This window comes from Phocoena phocoena, chromosome 19, assembly GCF_963924675.1.
Source record: "Phocoena phocoena chromosome 19, mPhoPho1.1, whole genome shotgun sequence".
NCBI classification, from domain to species: domain Eukaryota; kingdom Metazoa; phylum Chordata; class Mammalia; order Artiodactyla; family Phocoenidae; genus Phocoena; species Phocoena phocoena.
In genome coordinates, this window is record NC_089237.1 from 21,637,076 (window position 1) to 21,656,398 (window position 19,323).

Sequence of the window (19,323 nt, forward strand, 5' to 3'; positions counted from 1 at the left end):
GCCCACCCCCCAGAGGTAGGGAGGCTTGGGCCAAATTTGATGCCATCCTACCCCTTCTTCGGCCCCCTAGTCTGTGGGCTTTTACAAGCTCAGCTTGTGACCCTTGTCGGGGGCAGGGGAAGGGGCCCAGCGAGAAACAGTCCAAGGAAGCCCTCTTGCCATCTGCCCAAGTTGGGAAGAAACTGCAGGTCAAGTAGGGCCACCCCTTCTTCCATAAAAGACTTCCGCACAGGGGCAGGCCCAGGGCCTAGCCCCCCCACTTATCCCACTCAAGTGCTAATCCATTTTACGTGGCAGGTTCAACCAACCCCCCACTTATGCCATGGCCCACTTTGCTCTCTGGGGAACCTCAAAACATTCGCTGAGAGTGGGGGCTCCTAGGCGGGCTCGGAGCCTGTCCTCCTTCTGAGCCCCTCACAAAGGGGCCAGTGCAGAGGGGGAGGGGGGCCAGATGGAAGGGGCTCCCCTCTCGGTCTCAGTCCTCGGCACCAGAAGCGACCCACACTCCCCGGGCCTCAGCACATGCTCTGGGCCGGGGCTCTCCAGTGTCTGGGTGCAGGTGCCTGCTCCAGGCTGGGACCCCTCAGACCAGGATCTGCCCCTCCACTTGGGGGGTCAGCAGGAGCCTGGGTGGCTTTAGCCTTTTTCCTGGTTGGCTGAGGCTCCTTTGTCAGCAGTCTGGAAAAAGAGGAAGGGAGACTGGGGCTTTGGGAGGTGTCTGGTCCTAACACCCAGTTGAGAATAGCTTCCTGGGTCAAGAAAGCTGACGTTGGGTGCAGTAAGGGTCTGGGCTTTGGTGGCTGCACACCAGGGTCACCTTGTGTGTGTGTGTGTGTGTGTGTGTGTTTGGGGGAGTTGCCCTGCATAGGGCACCCAGCTAAGCAGGCATGTACCAGCTGAGGCCCTTTGCCCTCAGAAGGAGAAGGGAAGGCCTTTCTTGAAATGGCCCACCCAGAGCATCATCTCCTTCTAAATGGTCCAATCAGAGAGGAAACAGCCTTTCCTAATGGGTCTCCCCAGAGGAACGCCGTTTCCTAATTGGTCCTTTCACTATTAGCCCATGTGCAAAGTGTATCTTTCTTGGATCTGCAGGAGGGCACCCGTGTGCTGGCAGAGGCCCTGGGGTCTAGAGCAGGGCACTCTGCTGCCCTAGGGGTTGCTTCCTTCCTCCTTCTGATGACGCATCTGATGATATACCTTCTAATGCTCCCTCGCTGCCCATCCAGGAGAAGGGAGACAGCACGGTCCCTCTGCCCCACTCCCGGCCCCTCCCCCAAGCCGGACCCCTTACTTACCCCTCCTTTGGGGCCACTGCCACTGCCATCCGCCCCCGACAGGCTGAGGAAGGGGTTGGTCTGGGCAGTGAGGACTGGAGGCCCGCCTGCTGCTGCTACTGCTGCGGCCGCAGCTGCTGCGGCCATGAGACTTGTGTTGTTGCCGAGCGAGGGAGCCACCAGGGCTCCGGCGGGCAGCAGAGGTGGGGCAGATGCTGTGGGCAGCAGGCCAGGAGTGCCCGCGGACAGCAGCGGGGTGGAGCTCCCGGCCAGCAGGCTGGCCATGGGCAACTGGGAGCCCCCGGCCATCTGCAGCCGCTGCAGCTCCCGCTTCTGCTGGATCTGCTGGATCATCTGGTAGACAACAGTCTGGTGTTCCTGCAAGGGGCCCAGATTGCTTACTGGCCAGCGGTCCCCAGGGTCATCTTGCCCTCACTGGCCCGGGCACCATCCTATCACACTAGGACCATGAGGCAAAAGACCTGGGAGACACTCAAGGTTCCGTCTAACTCCCTCCTCTGGGCCTCAGTCTCCCCACCCAGACCAGAGAGTGGTTGCACACCGTCAGCATCTGGCGCAGCCACGGCCAAGTGCAGGGGGTTTAGCATCCCTGGCCCCACCCCCCTCACTAAATCAATTCCTCAGTTGCTATGACAACCACAAATGTCCCCAGGGATGATATGACCCCAAGTTGAGAAACACTGAATGAGGTCAATAGTTTTCAACTCCCCTCTTTTTCATTTGTTTTTTCCCTTAAGAGTCATTTATTTTTGCTTTGAATAGGCAAAGCATTTTCAGTGTTCCAAAAGCCAAAGTGATTTATTAAGGCTTATCTTCAGAAATCTTGCTTTTACCCCTGCTGCCATCTGGCCTCTGTAACCAACTGAATTGGTTTCTTATGTATCTTTCTCATATTTCTTTATACGAAAATGAATATTTTTCTATTTTTTCAACTCCCTCCTTTTTAAAAGGAAGAATTCCTTTCCTCCAAAGGAATTTTTAGCAGAACTCAACACACAAGAAAGACCCAAAAGGGGCTGCTCTGGTTGAAGCGGTGTCTGTCACCTGCTTGGCCACTGCTCTACGCAGACCCTGAAGTTCCCCACTGAAGAGCCTTGGGGCTGGAACTGGAAATGCTTAGTAACTGAGGACTCACCACCCTCCAGAACCCCTCGCTAGGATGCGATCTGGGGCCACTACAGCATCCCTTCCCCAGTGCCCAGGGGCCCCCCGAGAGGAACCCTTATGCCCTCTGACCCCACGTGACCCTTAGGGGCAACCTCCACCCAGCCTGGGGCTGCCCTCCCTGGGCTGGCCCAGACCCTCTGAGAGGGCCCTTCCAGCAGAGCTGGGGGAGGGGCGGTGGCCCAGGAAGGGAGGGGCATTACCGGGGTCAGCTGTGGGGACGCCAGGAGCTGCTGGAGCTGCTGGAGCTGCTGCTCTTGCTGCTGCAGGAGGTGTCGCTGCTGCTCGGTGAGGCTGAGGCAGGGGGACAAACCACAGACCATGGGAAGGGACAGCGGAACCCTCCTCGCCTGCTCCCCTAACTTCCCAGACTCCCTCAGACCCAGGTGGGGAGAGGCAGGGATGTGAGACATTAGAGGACTAGAGCGAAACGGACTGAGCTCAGAGAGGACAGTGGGAGGGAGGCACATCAGAGGGAAGAACTTTCCCAGAAGGAAAACCTAGGCTAGCTAGGGTACAAGGCATAAACAGACGACTTTGTCCCTGGAGAGCTACCATCTGGAGGGCACTCACATCTAACATCTAAGGAGAACCTGGGGTGACTAGATTCTAGACCCTGTAAGATCAGAGGACAGCTTTCCTTCTGAGGAACTGTGGGTGTTTGGGGGGATTCCCTCCCAGAGCCAGCCTCCCCCTTCCCTTCCCCAGACTGAGCTCTCCCTCACCTGTTGAGACAACCTGGCAGCTGCAGCGCAGGGGCCCCGCCAGCCTGGCTCAAGCCCGCGGGGTTGGGGGCGGCAGCCCCATTCAACCCCCCCAGGAGCCCATTGAGGGGCAGGGCCCCGCTGCCCGCCAGCCCCCCCAGCAGCCCCTCAGCCAGGGGCATAGTCCCCAGCCCCGCTGCCCCGGGTGCCCGGCCTAGCCCATTCTGTGGCTGGGGCGGGAGCGGGGCAGGGCCCCCAGGCAGGGCCAGGGGCAGAGTAGCAGGGCTCTGCTGGAGCAGGGGCAGCGGTGGGGGCGTGCTGTGGAAGGACAGCGACGAGCTGCTGCGGCTTGGGCAGCCTGAGTGTGGGTCCTGGGGAGGGAGGGGGAAGGGAGGGGTCAGAGGGGCAGGGGGCCAGCATGACCTTTCTGGCCCCCGGCCCGGCACCCACCAGCATTCTCACAGAGCACAGCCACCCCCCCCTTCCCCCAGGCAGAGCCACCCAGGAAGAAGCAAGGCCCAGGATAAAGGACAAGAATCCAAACAGTCTTCACAAGTCACTTCCTAGGGGCCCAGCACCCCTCACGATGCTTGTTTAACACTGAACAGTGATGACGGTAGTGACCACCTGATGAACCAGACCCAGGGGGTTCAGTGCCTGACCTGGACTAACTCGTTACTGCCTTTTTATGGGTGAAACCACTGGTTCTTAGACAAGCTAAACAACTCTGCAGGCAGCTGGAGTGAAAGATTCAGGCTCAAATCCCATGTCCACAATTCAGTGGCTTGAGTGGCTTCTCTGTTTTAGTTTCCTCACTCATAACAGGGGGGTAAGAGGAGAACCTATTCCATAAAACTATTGTGAAGACGAAACACACAAACCCTTTAAAAGTCTCAGCACAAGACGTGACAAAGGGCAAGTATGCAATTAATGTCGGTTACTATTATGACTATTGTTGCCCAAGTCACACATTTAGAAAGTAGCAGGGAGAACAAGAACCCACTTTGTTTGATTTCCAGAAACAACCACAATATAACAATAGCAACGGCTCCCCCAACCGCCAGCAATTACACGGGGATTATTTTGTGTGCAGCTACAACAAACTATAAGAAACTCTTCACAAACACTTCTCAAAGAGGCCTTCCCTAACCACCTTATATTCAGAGAAGAACCCCACCCTCCATTCTTTCTCATAGCCCTCAAATTATTTCCATCTTAGTACTTTTCCTGATTTGTAATTATTGACTTTCTTGGATTGAGCCTGTCTCCAGGAGCAAGACTGTCCGATTTGCACACTCATTGCTTAGCCAATGCCTGGAGCGAAGTAGGCACCTCATAATTACTACTTATTTAATGAAGGAATGAATGGGTCAGTCAACCAATTACTCAGCCAGTCACTCCATTGTCCAGCCTCCAATAGCCGCAAGCTAGAGATGCAACTAGAAGGCCCTTGCACCTCCCCGCTCCTGCCCGTCCCTGGTGCCCCTCCCCGTGGCGCCCACCTCGGAAGACGTGGACAGCGAGTTGTCCAGGCCCAGACTGTTCTTCCCCGGAGGGCTCTTGCTGGTGCTCAAGGAATCGCTGCTGCCGGCTGAGGGAGGGGGATCACGGAAGGAGGTCAGGGGCTGGAGTCAGGGCCAGTTCCGACCGCACAGCAGAGGCCTCCATCCCCAGGCTGGGTGGGATTCCCCTTACCTTGGGGAGGCAGGCCATAGGGCCCAGGGACAGGGCCGTTGGTGGCAGGCAAGGCGGCAGGCAGGGCGGCGAAGGGCACAGAGAGTTGCACGTTGAGAATCTGCAGTCGCTCTTTCTTAGCCGTAAGGCTCAGGATCTGCTCCTGAAGCCGCTGGTTTTCCTTCTGCAGTGCATGCAGCGCCTTCAGCATCTCCACGACTGCAGACAGAAGGCGAGAGCGCCTGAGCCCCGCGGGCCTGGAAAGGCTGGGGGCGGGGCCAGGTGACCGGGGGCGGGGCCTGGAGAGGCGGGGCCTGACAGAGGAAATAGAACTGAGACCTAGCAGAGAAGGCGCCGGCTAGCGAGGGACTCAGGTGAGTCCTGGGGAGCTAGAGGTGTGAGGACCACAGGTGGGGCCTGAGGCTTGGGGTGGAGGCCAAGTGCTTGGGAGGGAAGGGGCGAGCGGAAGTTGGGGCTTAGTAAAATAAGGGCCAGGAGGTCGTGAGGGCCAAAAGCCCTGCGAAGAGGGGGCGGGCTCAGGAGCAGGACCCAGCGAGGGTTAAAGGCAAGGCCTGCGGTTGGCCAGAGTTAAGGCAGGGGCGGGGCCGCAGGCGGAACCTTAAAGACGTTTGGGGACCTGGCAGAGAAAGGTGACCGAGTCTGGGGGTGTCCTAGGACAGGTCACCCAGCCCGACATCACCCCTTCTCACTGTTGACTCCGGCCTCGCCATCGCCCTGCTTCTCCAGCAGCTGCTCCATGTTAGTCGTTCCGGGGGCCGCTGGGTCCAACTGGCCGCCCCCGCAGGGTGCTGTCTGGTCGAAGAGTGCTGGGAGACTGCTGATAGGGGACCTGGGGTCAGAAGGGAAAACCGAGCTCAGGCTTACCATACTCCCCCACTCCTGTCTCCCTGCCTTCCTCCCGCCTTAGGGGTTTCAGTCATCCCCTCTGGATCCCACCCTCTTCCCCGCGCCCGCCTCTCCGCTCTCTCCTCCCTGACAGCCCCTCCACCCCGCTCCCAGCCCCTCCCCCAAGCCGCCACTCTCTCCCTCACATGGAAGACAGACTCTCCTGGGGGGAGGTCCCCCGACATCGGAAGCTGCAGTCCTCCAGGTCTGGCTCTTGGAAGGAGAAGGAGGGCAGGGATCAGCGAGGAAGAGGTGCCGTCGGCCTCACAGTCCCCGCCTGGGAAGTGGGTGCGGGATCTGGGACCGTACCGCAGACCCCTTTCCCCAGGATCTCCCAACCCCAGATAGCCAGTTCTAGTTCTTAAGGGGCTGGGAGCCCTGGCTTGGAAACCCAGCGCCGTGGGAGGCAAAGCCATGAGATCTCGTCCCTTCCTCCTTCTCTAGGCAGAAAGGCTCCTGCAGCCTGGCTACTTTCAGATCCACCTCCTAATTTTTTTCCTGGAAAACTTACAACTTCAGAGTCATAGAAACTTGGGGCCTACACAGTCCTGAGTTGAACTTGGATATGATACTTACTTGCTGTGTGACCGTGGGCTTGAAACTAACCTCTCTGAAGTGATTGTTATGAGGATTAAAATAAGGTAGTAAATGTGAAGCGTTAATCTGAACGGCTTAGCTGGCATGCAGCAAGGCCTTAACTACTGTAGCTATTATAATCAGTTTTATATGACTTTGATATTAATAAACTAAAAAATTAGGCGTCAAAACCCTCTGTTGGGCCACTGAATTCCACTTTGCGTTTTGGAAAAATACAGTCACCTACTCTGTAGGGTTCTTAATTCTGGAATCAGATTGGCCCCCTTAAGGCTTACCTGAACTGGTAAGCCCCACCCTCCAGCCGGCCAGGTGGTACCTCTGCACCAATCAGCTCTCTGGGGCTGGGTTGACTCTCCAGGGAGAGGGAGGGGCACTTGTGACCCACCCCCTTAACTCCTAAATACCCAGAGAGGCTGTTGTCCAGCTGGTGGGATCTCTGTAAACTCTGATCCCAAGAACTCACCAAGAGGCCAGCAGGGAGCTAGGCTACAGCGGTAGAACGAGGCTTGGAGCTAGGGTGCCAGAATTTCAGCTGCTGTGCTGCCTTTCCCTACCCCAACTGCCTTGAGCGAGTCATTCATCTCTCTGCCTTTTTGTTTTGTGAGAGGGAGCAGTATTTATTCTGCCCTGTCCTGTCCCGCCTCCTCACGGGGGTTTTAATGTGAAAGTGTAGGTTTGTTGTGTGTGGAATGTTTTTTTGCAGGGTGGGCAATGGCCAGAGGGCGCGGGCAGCCAGAAAGCCCTCCCATCCTTTCTGGGGTGACAAGCAGGTGACAGGTGCCCCTCAGGCCTTTGGGAAGAAAGGGGAATGGGGTCAGAGACTCACATACCTGTGTGGCTGCTCTCGGCTTGGGTGAGAAGGGGGTTAACGGCACCCATGGGGGTTCCAAAGATGTGGGTAGAAGGGAGACTAAAGGTGGAGCCAGCCAGAGAAAACACCTGAGGGAAAGGAGGTAGAGTCCAGCCTGGTGGTTATTCTTGGATCTAGAGCACAACTGTGTGCACCGGGGTGGAGGGGACCAGGTGTGCTGGGGAGGAGAGAGGACCAGAGAGAGGGAGAAGTCTGGTGGTGATCAAGCCCAATCTCTCAAATTCCCATGGGAAGCTGGGGTCCTCAGCAGGCTGTCCCCCACCTGCCCAGGGATGGCGGAGCCCAGGAGTAAGGCCTCACCTGAGTGGTGGAGATAGAAGCAGAGGAGGAAGGGAGGGTGCTGGTGAATGGGGAGCGGCTGAGGCGGGGCAAGGCCGAGGTCCCTGGGGGCCCCAGAAGGCTGGAGGAGAGGGGGGTGCTGCAGACAGCCCGCAGCATTCCACCACCGTGGGAGATGGGGTCCTTATTACTGGTGTAGATGCCTACAGGCACAAGACAGACACAGAGGGCAGCTTAGAGTCACCCCTTCCCCACGCCCCACCTTAGTCAGGTGGCTAGAGCAGCCTCTCCCCAAGGAGAACACTCCCCTGGATCTGGCCACACACCAGTCTCACCCTCTTGCTGCAAAGATGTCACTTCTCGCTTGGGTGACATCTGCTTGCATGCCTGCTTATTCCACTGCCCTGCTAAACCTGGAGAATTCCCAGTTTTTCTAATCCCCCAACCCAAACTTGGTTAAGTCCTGTTGGCAATCTCTCCCGCTACAACCATGCAGAAAATGGGTATGGGGGAGTGTCTCAGAGGTGACTGTCACCTGCATCCTTTGTCTTTTGGAGCAGTTTCTATCGCATTTCCTTCTAACTGTATGTTTGTGCCTCTGTCCCCTCACTAGACTGGCTGGGCCCTACGATACCCTCCATCCCCAAGGGTCACTAACCTGCCCCCAGCAGTGGGGACTCCAGGCTCAGGCTGGGCAGGCTCCCGGAAGGCCCAAAGGTACGGGAGGCCAGACCACCCAGGCCAGAGCTGACAAGGGAACCTCCGGAGAAGGGTGAGGCAGCAGTGGCGGTAAAGCCAGCCAGCTGGGCACCGGGCAGGGAGGGAAGGGCCGGGCCCCCGGTGCCCTCCTTGTTGCGGCTGCCCTTGGGACGGCCTGGCCCATGTCGGCTCCTCTTGCTGGCTTTGTGCTTCTTCTCCTTCAGGCCTGTCTCAGGGGCCTCCTCAGCAGGCACAGGGGCGGCGCTCAGTGTGGGCATCCGCTTGTGGGTGCCTGCTGAGGTCCCGGACCCCGAGACGTGGGGTGACTTATAGTCCCCAGGGGACGGGGCCCGGGCCCGGCCCGAGCTGGAGGTGGTGGTGGAGAAGCGCATGATGGGCCCAAAGCCAGAGAAGACCACCTTCTGCTCAAAGAGGTCAGCCTTGGGGGGCTCGGGGGCTGAGGGAGAAGGAGGAGCTGAAGGGGGGCGCACTGCGGGCTTGGAGTACTTGTCCTCCTCTGGCTGCTCCAACTTGGGGAATGCAGAGAAGTCAGGGGAGCTCTGCAGGGACGAAACTGCAGAGGGGGAAACGGAATTACAGCTGGACCCCAGATCCCCTGCCTCCCTCCCACTCAGTGTACACTAGTAGAGAGAGCTCTGGTCAGGGGATGGGGAAGCTGAGTTTCCTGTCCCAGCTCGGCCACTGTCTCTGTGTCCTGGGACGAGTGTCCCCGCCCTCCAGCTTTCCCACCTGTGATAAAGTAGGAGGAGAATAACTCCCACCCTAGTGAGCTCACTCGATGACTACAGAGATTACAGGAGGTTAGAGCTGGTGCTTTAAACGTGGTACCTGACAGCATAAGTGCAGGGGATAATGAATATGGTTATGGGGGTTGGAGAGGTGGGCCCTGAGGGAGACCGGAGGGGAGTTCCACCTCGAGAGGAGAGGGCTGAGGGGAGGCTGTGGACGGGAGTCACTTGGTGGGGATCCCTCCCCACCCCAACCACTTTAGGAAGCAAATGAGACGCAAACCAACATAAAAAGGCCCTTGGTAGAAAAGCTCAGGGCCAAAGACTGTCCCGCTCCCAGCCTCCTCCGGGACGCCCACACTCACCTGCAGGCTGGAAGGGCCCCCCAGAGGAGGAGGAAGAGGAGGAGGAAGAAGAGGAGGAGGCGGAGGTAAAGCTGCTCACACCTTTCCCACTGCTCAGCTTCTTCCCCTTGTGACTCAGGCCATGGCTGGAAGACTTTTTCCCCTTTGAGTCCCTGCTGCTTTCAGAAGTCTCCTGAGTGCTGGCCTCGTGGTGGGAGGAGGAGGAAGCTGAGGAGGAGACCTGAGGGAAGGAGGAGAGGAAGGCTCGAGGCCGGCCCCCAGGGTCTGGGCTCACCCTGACTTGGGAACGGAGCAGGACACAGGACCTAGGGCTCTACTGGGGGAGCCCAGAGTTAGCTTCAGGAAGGATTTTTGGGCAAGGGGATAGTGGCAGGAGCTCCTAGACCAGGGAGATGGGGAGGCAGCTCTGTAACTTCTGGGTGTGAAGAGTTGGGAGCTCTGAACCCAAGAAACTGTCTGTCCTTCACCTCGGGCAGGCGAGAAATGAAAACAGTTTCAGAGCCTGTACTGATGCACGTATCTTCTTGGTCACTCATTTAAGAAATACTTAGGGGCTTCCCTGGTGGCGCAGTGGTTGAGAGTCTGCCTGCCGATGCAGGGGACACGGGTTCGTGCCCCGGTCTGGGAAGATCCCACATGCCACGGAGCGGCCGGGCCCGTGAGCCATGGCCGCTGAGCCTGCGCATCTGGAGCCTGTGCTCCGCAACGGGAGAGGCCACAACAGTGAGAGGCCCGCGTACCGCAAAAAAAGAAAAAAAAAAAGAAATACTTAGGCCTAGAGCGCTGGACTTGTGTTGGGAAGTGATGTACGCAGGGAAGAGGAACTCCAAGGAGAATGGCCCCATTCCTGGACCCTCCAGTCCCCACCACTCCCTCCATGCTCACCCCCAGATGCAGCCACCTGGCCGACAGCCTGCTCCCCAGCCACTCCATGCCCTTCCTAGACAACCTGAGCTTCCATGCCCAGCCCTCTGCCCAGAGAGCCTAGCCTTCCTCTTCCCAGGAAACATCTTCTCCTTCCAAATCCAGCTCGAGAGCCCCCTCTTCCGTGAAGTCACCCTATAGCTACCTGGGGTGGAACAAATCTTTCTGTCCTCTTATTTCCGGGTATCGTGTACCCACCCACATCAGCCATCAGGTGCCACACTGCGGTCCCCCACGTCTGAGGGTGGCAGCAGTGGCTGGAAGAGCAGGGTCCCTGGGGTCTGTTAGCCTGGTGGGTTCTGCCGTTTACCACCGTGTTATGTTGTGTGGTCTCTCAACCTCACCGAGCTTCAGTGTCCTTATGGGGCTAATTATGCCTATTTGGAGAATTACGAGGACCACAATGCCAGATACATAGTATGGGGTCAATAATGATGATGATTCTGATGGCATGGCTGCTAGTGATACACTGCAGAGACAGTGTCCTGTGGTGGTTAAGAGAACAGGCCTTCAAGCCCGACTGCCCGGGTTCAAATCTTGACTCTACCACTCCCTAGCTGTGTGCTTTTAGGCAAATTACTTAACTTCTCTGTGCCTCAGTTTCTTCATCTATTAAATGGGGTTAATAAAATACCTACTTCATTGGATTATTTTGAGGATTAAACGAGCAAATCCCCCAGGCATCCCCTCCATCCCCCTGTTCCAGAAGGGAGCCTGGCATGTGGTGAGTGAGTTAGGGCTTTGTATTACTACCAGGGATGGCTTTTCCTCCTGGTGGAGACCAGGTATTCAGTAAATGAACAAATGCCAGAGGGAGGATGGATGGGAGAATGAGAGCCACCCGTGCTGCCCCTTCCTGGGCGGAGCCCTGGCCTCTTGTCTTTTTCTTTGTTCTTTTCAACAGCTGGAGTTCTGAAGGGAGCCAGATGTGGTTATGAGAGCAAGGGAGGAGAGGGCCCAGGGGGAGGGGTGGCTGAAATGCTGGGGTGGGTGGAGGGGGATGGGCAGAATGCTCCAACACATCCAAAGGGATGCCCAGCCACTGGGATAACTCCTAGATCTCTGGCCCTCTCTTTCCCCCTGCCTGCAAACCCCAGGGAAAGACCAGAGGGCGCAGACATCAAGCTTTTCCAGGTGAGCCCTGGGCAGCAGGGAGGGGAGAGGGTTACTGGGACAGTTGCCACAGCAACGTCACCCTGGAAACCTGATACCTGAGCCTCCTGCTAAGATGCCCAGAGCTCTGCCAACCTCCTGAGGCCAGTGGAGGTGAATGGGGCAGTAATGGTGACAGGAGGAGGCAGTGTCTCCAGGCCCCTGTTCTCCTTCCATGGGGAGGACGGACTGGAAGGAGGGGCAGGGAGGGCTGCTCTGGCTTGGATTAGCCATTCCCTGGCCTCGGATAGGGCCTGCTGGTTGCTTATCCAGATGTTGCCAGTTTCTGGAGTCAGGCCTGACATGCCATGCCCCTACCAGGAAGGTGGGCTCAGTGAGGGTTTCAGGGTGTGGTCCACAGGCCTGCCCCGCAAGCCATCAAGGGCCACACTTTCAGTCCCTCCGGCCTGCATGGAGCCGGCTTTTGGTTAGGCGACAGGCTCTGGGCAGCCTCCTGATGTGGAGGAGGGATGAGAGTGAAGGGGTCCTCTCTGCCTCTCTTTGGGGAAATGGGCCCCAGAAAATCAGAGAAACACCGTGAGTACTGTACCTGCAGACAGGAGCCCAGTGCTGAGGCCCTCTGTCTGGACAGAGGCAGATGTGAACATCTGGCAGCCAGCAGGCAGGGTGGTGCCCCCCACCCCACCCCTACCTCTCCTGTTTGGGCTGAGGAGCAGAGGCCCCTCCCGGGCTAGAACAGGAGTAGAGCGGGGCGGGGTGGGGAGCAGAGGCATATTAACACGAAGCTGAGGAGGTTCCCAGGGGTGCTCACCCTGACCCCTCACCCCGTGCCTCCCTCCCGCTGCTGTGGCCATCCCTCCTGGGTGTAGGCAGCAGTACCTTGTCAGCAGTGGGGACCACAGGTGGGGTGAGGATGCTGGGGGGTGACTCAGGCCGCTTCTTGTGCTTCTGTTTAAGGCGTTCTTTGTCCTTTCGACTCTGGGGAGGAAGAAGGGACTGGAACTGATGCTGGGGAACAGTCTGGGTCAGGATAAACACAGCACATGCATGTGGGGAGTGGGGTCCTTTCAAGGACAAGGCTTTGTGGGCACCATCTCCCCCTATGGAGGGACTGGGGGACTTTGGCGGGACAGGAGTGGCCCAGGCAGGTTCCTCTGAGAGCCGACAGCCCTTCCCCCTCCTCCTCACTGCCTGCTAAAAATAGCCTGTCCCATTATCATGCCAGCGACACAGAGCACCACTCATGTGAGCACACACCCGGGACACCGAGCTGTGCGGAGGGGCGGGAGCCGGGGACGCAGGCATGTGCACTTACAAACTGGACCGACACATGGCTAGACTGGGGCGTGTGTGCAAATGTTGGGGACACTGTCGTGTCATGGGGAGGACACGGAGGAACCACACAGATACAAAGAGCCCCAGGGAAGCCAAGCCTTCACCTCACCCTCTGTGACCCTCACATGTCACTTCCTCAGTCCCCTCTCTGCCCTCAGTGGCCTCAGAGGAAGGAAGGGGGTAGGCCCTATGGCCTTCCGGAGACCTGGGTGGCTTCTTGAAAGAAACAGGTGTTTGTGAGTGGGCAGGAGGGGTAGAGGGAGAAGCCTTTTACCTTCTTCTGGCCCCTCTCGTGGTGGGAAGGGTGCTTCTCCTGCTGCGTGGACGGCGAGGCCGACCTGCTCCTCCGGCCAGCGATGAAGCCGCTACCGCCTCCCCCTGTGCCTCCCCCTCCTCCGCTGCCTCCCCCGCTCGTGTGCCGGGATGTCTTCTGGGGAGAGAACCGAGAGGAACTGCCATACCCTCCTCTCACTAGCCTAGGAAAAGGTTCCTGAAGATCAGGGACCCCCCCACCCCCACACTGCCCGTCACTAAGAGGACCCTGTGTCCTTAATGATACTCTGCTCAATGGAAGTGCATTCCCTAGACTGGAATCCTAGTTTCCCCGCTGGCTTGTCCAGTGCACAAGATTCAGCAGGAGCTGAGGCCCAGAAGAGGTGGGGCGTCTCAGCCCAGCAAGGCACAGCGGAGGCCTCTCACTCTCCGCCCACCTCTTCTCACGGTGCCCTCTCGGCCCCTCTCAGGCCCTGGGCCACGGCCCACCACCACCTCCTTCCCTGGGGTGGAGGACATACAGGACAGCCCTCACGGGAGCCCCTGCTCCCCTGTACTCCATACCCCATCCTCTCCTCCAGACACTTTGCTCCAGCCATCACCCCTTCTCCTTTGTTCCTGGCCCTCCACCAAACACAGTGGTTCCTTTTGTCCCAAAGGACCTGCTGCCCTTAAGAAGCAGGGTGGAGTAAACATCCATAAGAAAAACCCAGATGACCCTTGTGCTGCCATTCCCCCCGGGCCAGGGCCTTGGACTCCCCACTGCCTGGGCTGATGGCTTCACCTGTCCTAGACTTAATAGCTGTTCCCTCTAAGGTCACCCACTACCTCCCAACTGTCAAATGCAAGCACTAATTTCAGGCCTCGTCTGACCCCATCCCTCCCCAGCAGTGGGTACTGCTTCTACTCTGCTGAGCTCTGAACTCCCCACCTCATGGTTCTCTTCACACTTGAGCCCCCAACCTGATGGGCACCCGGGGATTCCAGCCCCAGCCTTATACACCTGGGGCTGCCACTACCACCCTGCCCGGGGGCCTCACAGCCACCAAATCTGAACATCCCCACTTGGCACCTCCGATGAACCAAACCGAGCTCCCTACGTTGTCTTAAGGTGATATCAAACCCTGCACCTAGATGACCCTATGACTTATGATCCAAAGTAGGACACTTCTGAAAATGAAAGGGGGAGCTATTAATAATTACACCAGGGCAAAAGGCACAAACTGGGACTCTCTGGGGCAGACCAGGACATATGCTAGCCCTACAGAAGCGTACTGCACCACCTGTTCACAGCACAGGTGCTCAAGCCCCATCCACCCAGCACTGAGAGCCTGGATCCTACGTGCCACCCTCAACTCCTCCTTCTCAGCTACCCCGACATGTAGGCAAGTCTATCTAGAAATGGTTCTAGAACCCAGCTTCATCCCTCCATCCCCCCTTTCTCACAGCTGTCTCCCAGCCGCCGCCCTGGCCCTTCAAATCTGGCTTCACAGTGGCTGCCAGGGTAATCTTCCTAAAACACAAATCTGATCATGTTACCCTCTTGCTTTCAAGCAGCCTTATAAGCCTGTAGCCTGGGGGTGAGGTCCAAGCTGCCTTCCCAGTCAGGCCACAGCATTACCTCTCCAGGACACCCCACAGCTTCTGGAAATGCACGTCTCTCCACAAACATGGATTAGCACCCCTTCTCCCGCCTCTCCTTGGGCCCCTGAACCTGGGGCAGAAGCAAGTCCAGCTCTGGCCCGGCTTGGGCTTTTTCGCCTCATCTCCTGCCTTGTCCTTCCCCCACACCCTGTTCGGCCGCTTATGAATGCTTTCTCATCTCGGGGCTTTACCCACGCCAGTCCCTCTGCCTGGGATTCCTTTCTCTCTGTCTTTGCTTAGCAGGCTGCTGAGAAGCTTCAGACTGTCTGTTCTGAATCCCACACACCAGCTATGAGATAAATAACAGAATCTTAGTGGGTCTTAGCTTACTCATCCATAGAAACGGGGAAATGCAGTACACCTAGTTCTTAGGGTTTTGGGGATGATCGCACAAAAAAACACACATACAGAGATTAGTACAGAGGCTGGGACACAGCAAGCCCCACAAATGTTGGCTCAGCTTAAATGCTGCCTCTTCCTTGAAGTCTCCCAGACTCTGACAGGCAGGGCCTGAGCTCCGTCCTCTGGATGGAGCCTGGTTCGGCTCTGATTCACACCCCTCAACTGTGCTTCAATTATTCCTCATCCAGTGGTGAGCTCCTCAAGGGCAGGGGCATAGTTCCTTCCACGTCTGTCCTCCCAGCACCAGGCACTGGCCTGGCCTGGAGCCCATACCCTCTAAACCATGGCTGACTGACCCATTCATGCCCAGATGAAACTCACCATTTTGCTGAAGTGGTATTTGCAATAACCACAGTACTTGACATTGTCGACCTCCAGCACTTCCTCCTCACACAGCAGGCCTGCCATTTGGGCACTAACCAAGAAAGGTCAGCCTGAGAAGGGTGGCCACAAACCAGACCGGCCACCTCCCCTGCACCCTCCTAGATCCCTGCTGGGGTGAAGCCAAGACCACCCAAGGAAAGCACTGCCATCATCTCCAAAGACACAGCAGCTAGGATGAACCTATTTGGCAGCCACCCATGGCAAAGCTCGGAGAGGGTTGGTACAGCTGGCTAGAGAACCCTTCAGGGTGGGTGCAGGGCAGGCAGGGCTCTCACCAGGTGACATGGAAAGCTTGTCGACATCCGTGGCGGTTACAGGTCATGCAAGCTCCTGAGGCTGCCTTGCTTTCCCGGCCCTGCTCCTCACAGATGTAACATGTCTGCAGGATACAGTACAATCGTGCCCTCCTCCCTTTCACCTGAGGGATCCTTTGGTCTCCCCCCTCAATTCCATCCTCTCCACGTGATCCTAAGTCAGGGCTATCCAACAGCTCTTTTGGTGATGATGGAACCGTTCTCTACCGCACTGCCTGATGCAGCAGTCACAAACCACGTAAGGTTACTGAGCACTGGAAATGCGGCCAGTGTGACTGAGGACCTGAGTTTTAAATTCTATTTGATTTTAATTAATTTACATAACCACATGTGGCCAGTGGCTACTATACTGGACAGTGCAGTCCTTGGACGGTGAGCCCTATAAGGCCAGGGACTGTGTCTGCCTTCCTCACCGGTGAGCTCATCCCCACCTCTGGGCCTTTGCACATGCTATTCCTTCTGCCTGGTACCTGGAACTCTCCCCCCTCATCAAGGATGGCTCCTTCTCATCCCCCAGGTCTCAACCAAAATGTCTCTTTCCTTGACTACTTTATCTAAAGTAAGCCCCCCCGCCCCCCCCCCCGCAGGGTATCCTTTATTTCAGTACCTTGTTTGTTTTCTTTACAGCACTTAACACAAGTTGCATTTACTTTATTTGCCTGTTTATTGATATCTATAGTCTTCCCACCCGAAGTGTGAGTTCCGTGGGGCAGGGAGCACACCTGTCTTGATCAATGTAAACACTGTGTGTCTAGCATCTGGCTCCAGTTTTGGCACATAGTAGGCACTCAGTAAAACGTGCTCAGTGAATGAATAAGTGAACTGCTCGCTAAGGTCTACCTTCAGGCAGTATTTCTGCAAGGGAACCTACTATTTCACTTGAGTTCCAGAGCACGAGCTTGAATCTATCAGTGGAAGGTGCCTACCCTCCTCCTGAGTTCCCCGAAAGTGTAGGCTGGACAGAATCAAATTACACTGGATGAAGGAAGGGCTGGAGGGACCCAAGAACGGTTGGCTAGGGAAGGGACTGGTATGGGGCAGGTAGGGGCCGCTGACCTTGTTGAAGCGATCATGAGGCACGTACTGCAGCACGATGGGCTCCATGGTGAGCACGTTGGCAAACTGCACCTCAGGGATGTAGAGGGCACACACCACGTGGGCCCAGCCTGGGGCAGTGTGGGGCTGGCCTCAGCTGCGATGGCGAGCCCAAGACCCCCACCTCTCACAACCCCATACTGCAGATGGTCCCCTCCTCCATGGCCTTCCCATCAGACTCCACTGCCAGCCAGGGAAGGGAAGGGAAACCAGCCTCTGCATTCCACCCCCACCCATAGACCACTCCTGCCTTCCCAGACCCTGCTCAAGGAGCCTTGCTGACCTCAGTAGATGAGCCCTGGGGCTCAGCACCCCCCTCACCTCCATTGTCAGTCCTCTTCAATGCCCCATCTTTGTGTGGGCACAGCTCACACCTCTGCCAATAAAAGGGGGCACAGGGGTTTGGGGGGTGGGCTTTCCCAAAGCGGGTGGGGGATATGCTGAGCTGGGCCCTCCCTGAACACATTCAGAGGGCCCCAGGATGTAATGATAAGATGTCTAAGGAGGAACTGGTGGGGGTACAGAGAAAACAGGATTGACCACGAGTGATCATTGTTGAAGACGGGTGGTCCACATCAATGTGAGGTTCGTTAGAGCACTCCCTCTACTTTTGTACAGGTTGGAAACTTCCCATAATAAAAAGCTCAAACAAACAAGCAAACAAAAATAAAAGGCCCGGTGCCTGAGGTGACACAGAGTGAGGGATAAGCTGAGGGACAGATGGGGTTGGTGATAGGTGTGCAGGAAGCAGGAAATCCTGTGTGACAGTCCCACCCCAGCCTCAGCCTCAGAGTCCCCTAGCTCGGTGGGGAGTGGGGGGGGGGGGTGCTCAGGTGTACAGAGGGGAGAGAGGAGTCTCAAACTCACCACCCTGGCTGCTCGCTCCTGAGATTCACATTTCCTGCAGAACCAGGGTCCTGTTGGCACCTGGACGATGCCATAGCAAGCTGGGGATGAGGGAGGAGGATCACCAAGCAAATCTGTCACCAGGGGCTGTTCCCAGAATAACTGGGGGAAGGGGGTGACTCTAAGGAACTAGGCCAGGGGGCTGTTCCCAGCCTGGGGGGCACTCACTAGACAGCAGGACCACAAGGAATGCCCAACAGCACGCAGCCAGCTTTCAACCACACAACCAAGTCCTCCAAGCAGAGGTGGGAAGTCTGAGTCCTTGACCTTAAACTTCTAGAAGATCCTCCCCTCATGCCCTTTCTGTACCCAGCTTTCTGTTTCCCAGCTCCTGCCAGGACCAGTCCTCATCATCAGGAAGAGAAAATCAGCGGAACAACATTTACGATAGACAAACGCGTTTTGTTGTTATTGGGGGGGGCATTTCTTAAAGGGCCAGTAATGGAAGAGGCGGGGAAGTCGGGGGTCTAGGGAGCTCATCTTCTGCCACTAACTATAATAGGTACAGCTCAAAAGTCAAGGCCGAGAGCAGGTGCAGTGCAGGTAACCAATAGGAGAGTGGCGGGAAGACCCGACAGCGACAGGATTAAGGCTGTCCCAGGAAGGGGGGGGCGGGCAGCTGGCTGTGCCAGACAGGCGGGAGATGCCAGTCTGCGCCCTCGGTAAGATTCCTCAAGGAGTTAACTCCCGAACCATGTGCTGCTGGGGGAAACTCCAAACCTCCCTCTTCTCTATTCCCGGCCCCCTGCGCAACCTCTCTCCTATCCGCAACTCTTTCCCGGAGGATTTTAGGAGTCCCCTCTCCCCTGGGACCCTTCTCCTCCCTTCCCAATTCCGCTCCTCCCAGTATCCGGAAGCAGGAGGGGAGGATGACCCCCCCCCCTTGACCTCTCCCTCCGAGAGCCGGGACCAAAATAACCGGGCGGGAGGGTACACCTCGCAGGTAAACATTCTCCAAGCAGCCCCGACACTGACGGTGTGGGGCGCGTTGAGTGCACTCATTGGCCCCTAGACTGTCCCCAAACTCCCTCAACTTGGGGTGGGGGGCGCGGGACTGGAACAATAGGCAAGAAAACAATGCCTGACCCGGTCCTCCAGGACCGGGCGGGGGCAGCCCCCCGACTCCTCCCTTCTCTTCAGGTGGGGTGGGGGAGGGGCGCCCGAGCCCCGGGAGGTCTCCAGAGGGCGCGGCCGGGGGCTCCCTGCCCACGCCGCCCCCTGGGTCCCTCCGCCCCCCCGCGGGCCACCCCCATACCTTGGTGGACAGCCACGCTGCACGCGTGCCCATCACAGTAGACCAGCGGATTCTCGGCCCAGCCCCTCTCGTCCGAACATACGCAGCAGCCTCCTACCATCTCCTTCATACTCCCATGAGCTCCCTCCGGGGCTGGGGCGGGGGGCCGGCCGGCGGGGGTCGGGGGTCAGGGGGGGAGGGAGGGAGCGGGGGGCCGCGCGCCTCCTCGCTCCCTCCTCCTCCTCCTCCGCCGCCGCCGCTTCTTTTCTTTGCCTCCTCCTTCCTCCTCCTCGGCGTCCTCCTCCTCCTCCTCCTCCTCGCTCGCTCTGTCTGGCCGCCCCCCCCGCCGTGCTCTCGCCCTCATGCCCCGACGGGCCCCCCCCGCAACAATGAGAC

General features: G+C 57.6%; 1 protein-coding gene across 1 annotated transcript; it reads right to left on the reverse strand.

Annotated features, from left to right (window-relative positions):
• Positions 1 to 636: 636 nt before the first annotated feature.
• On the reverse strand, positions 637 to 19,060 carry MLLT6 (MLLT6, PHD finger containing). Its single transcript, XM_065897117.1, has 20 exons — positions 18,949 to 19,060; positions 17,655 to 17,734; positions 17,109 to 17,163; positions 16,749 to 16,858; positions 15,654 to 15,757; positions 15,316 to 15,409; positions 12,950 to 13,105; positions 12,220 to 12,318; positions 9,304 to 9,523; positions 8,149 to 8,763; positions 7,512 to 7,693; positions 7,171 to 7,279; positions 5,890 to 5,956; positions 5,548 to 5,687; positions 4,859 to 5,056; positions 4,666 to 4,754; positions 3,185 to 3,534; positions 2,663 to 2,753; positions 1,296 to 1,652; positions 637 to 678 (listed from the first exon to the last, which is right to left on the reverse strand). Exons 1-20 carry the CDS (start codon positions 19,055 to 19,057, stop codon positions 637 to 639), a joined length of 3,267 nt encoding a protein of 1,088 aa, XP_065753189.1. The 5' UTR covers positions 19,058 to 19,060.
• Between the last annotated feature and the right edge of the window lie 263 nt (positions 19,061 to 19,323).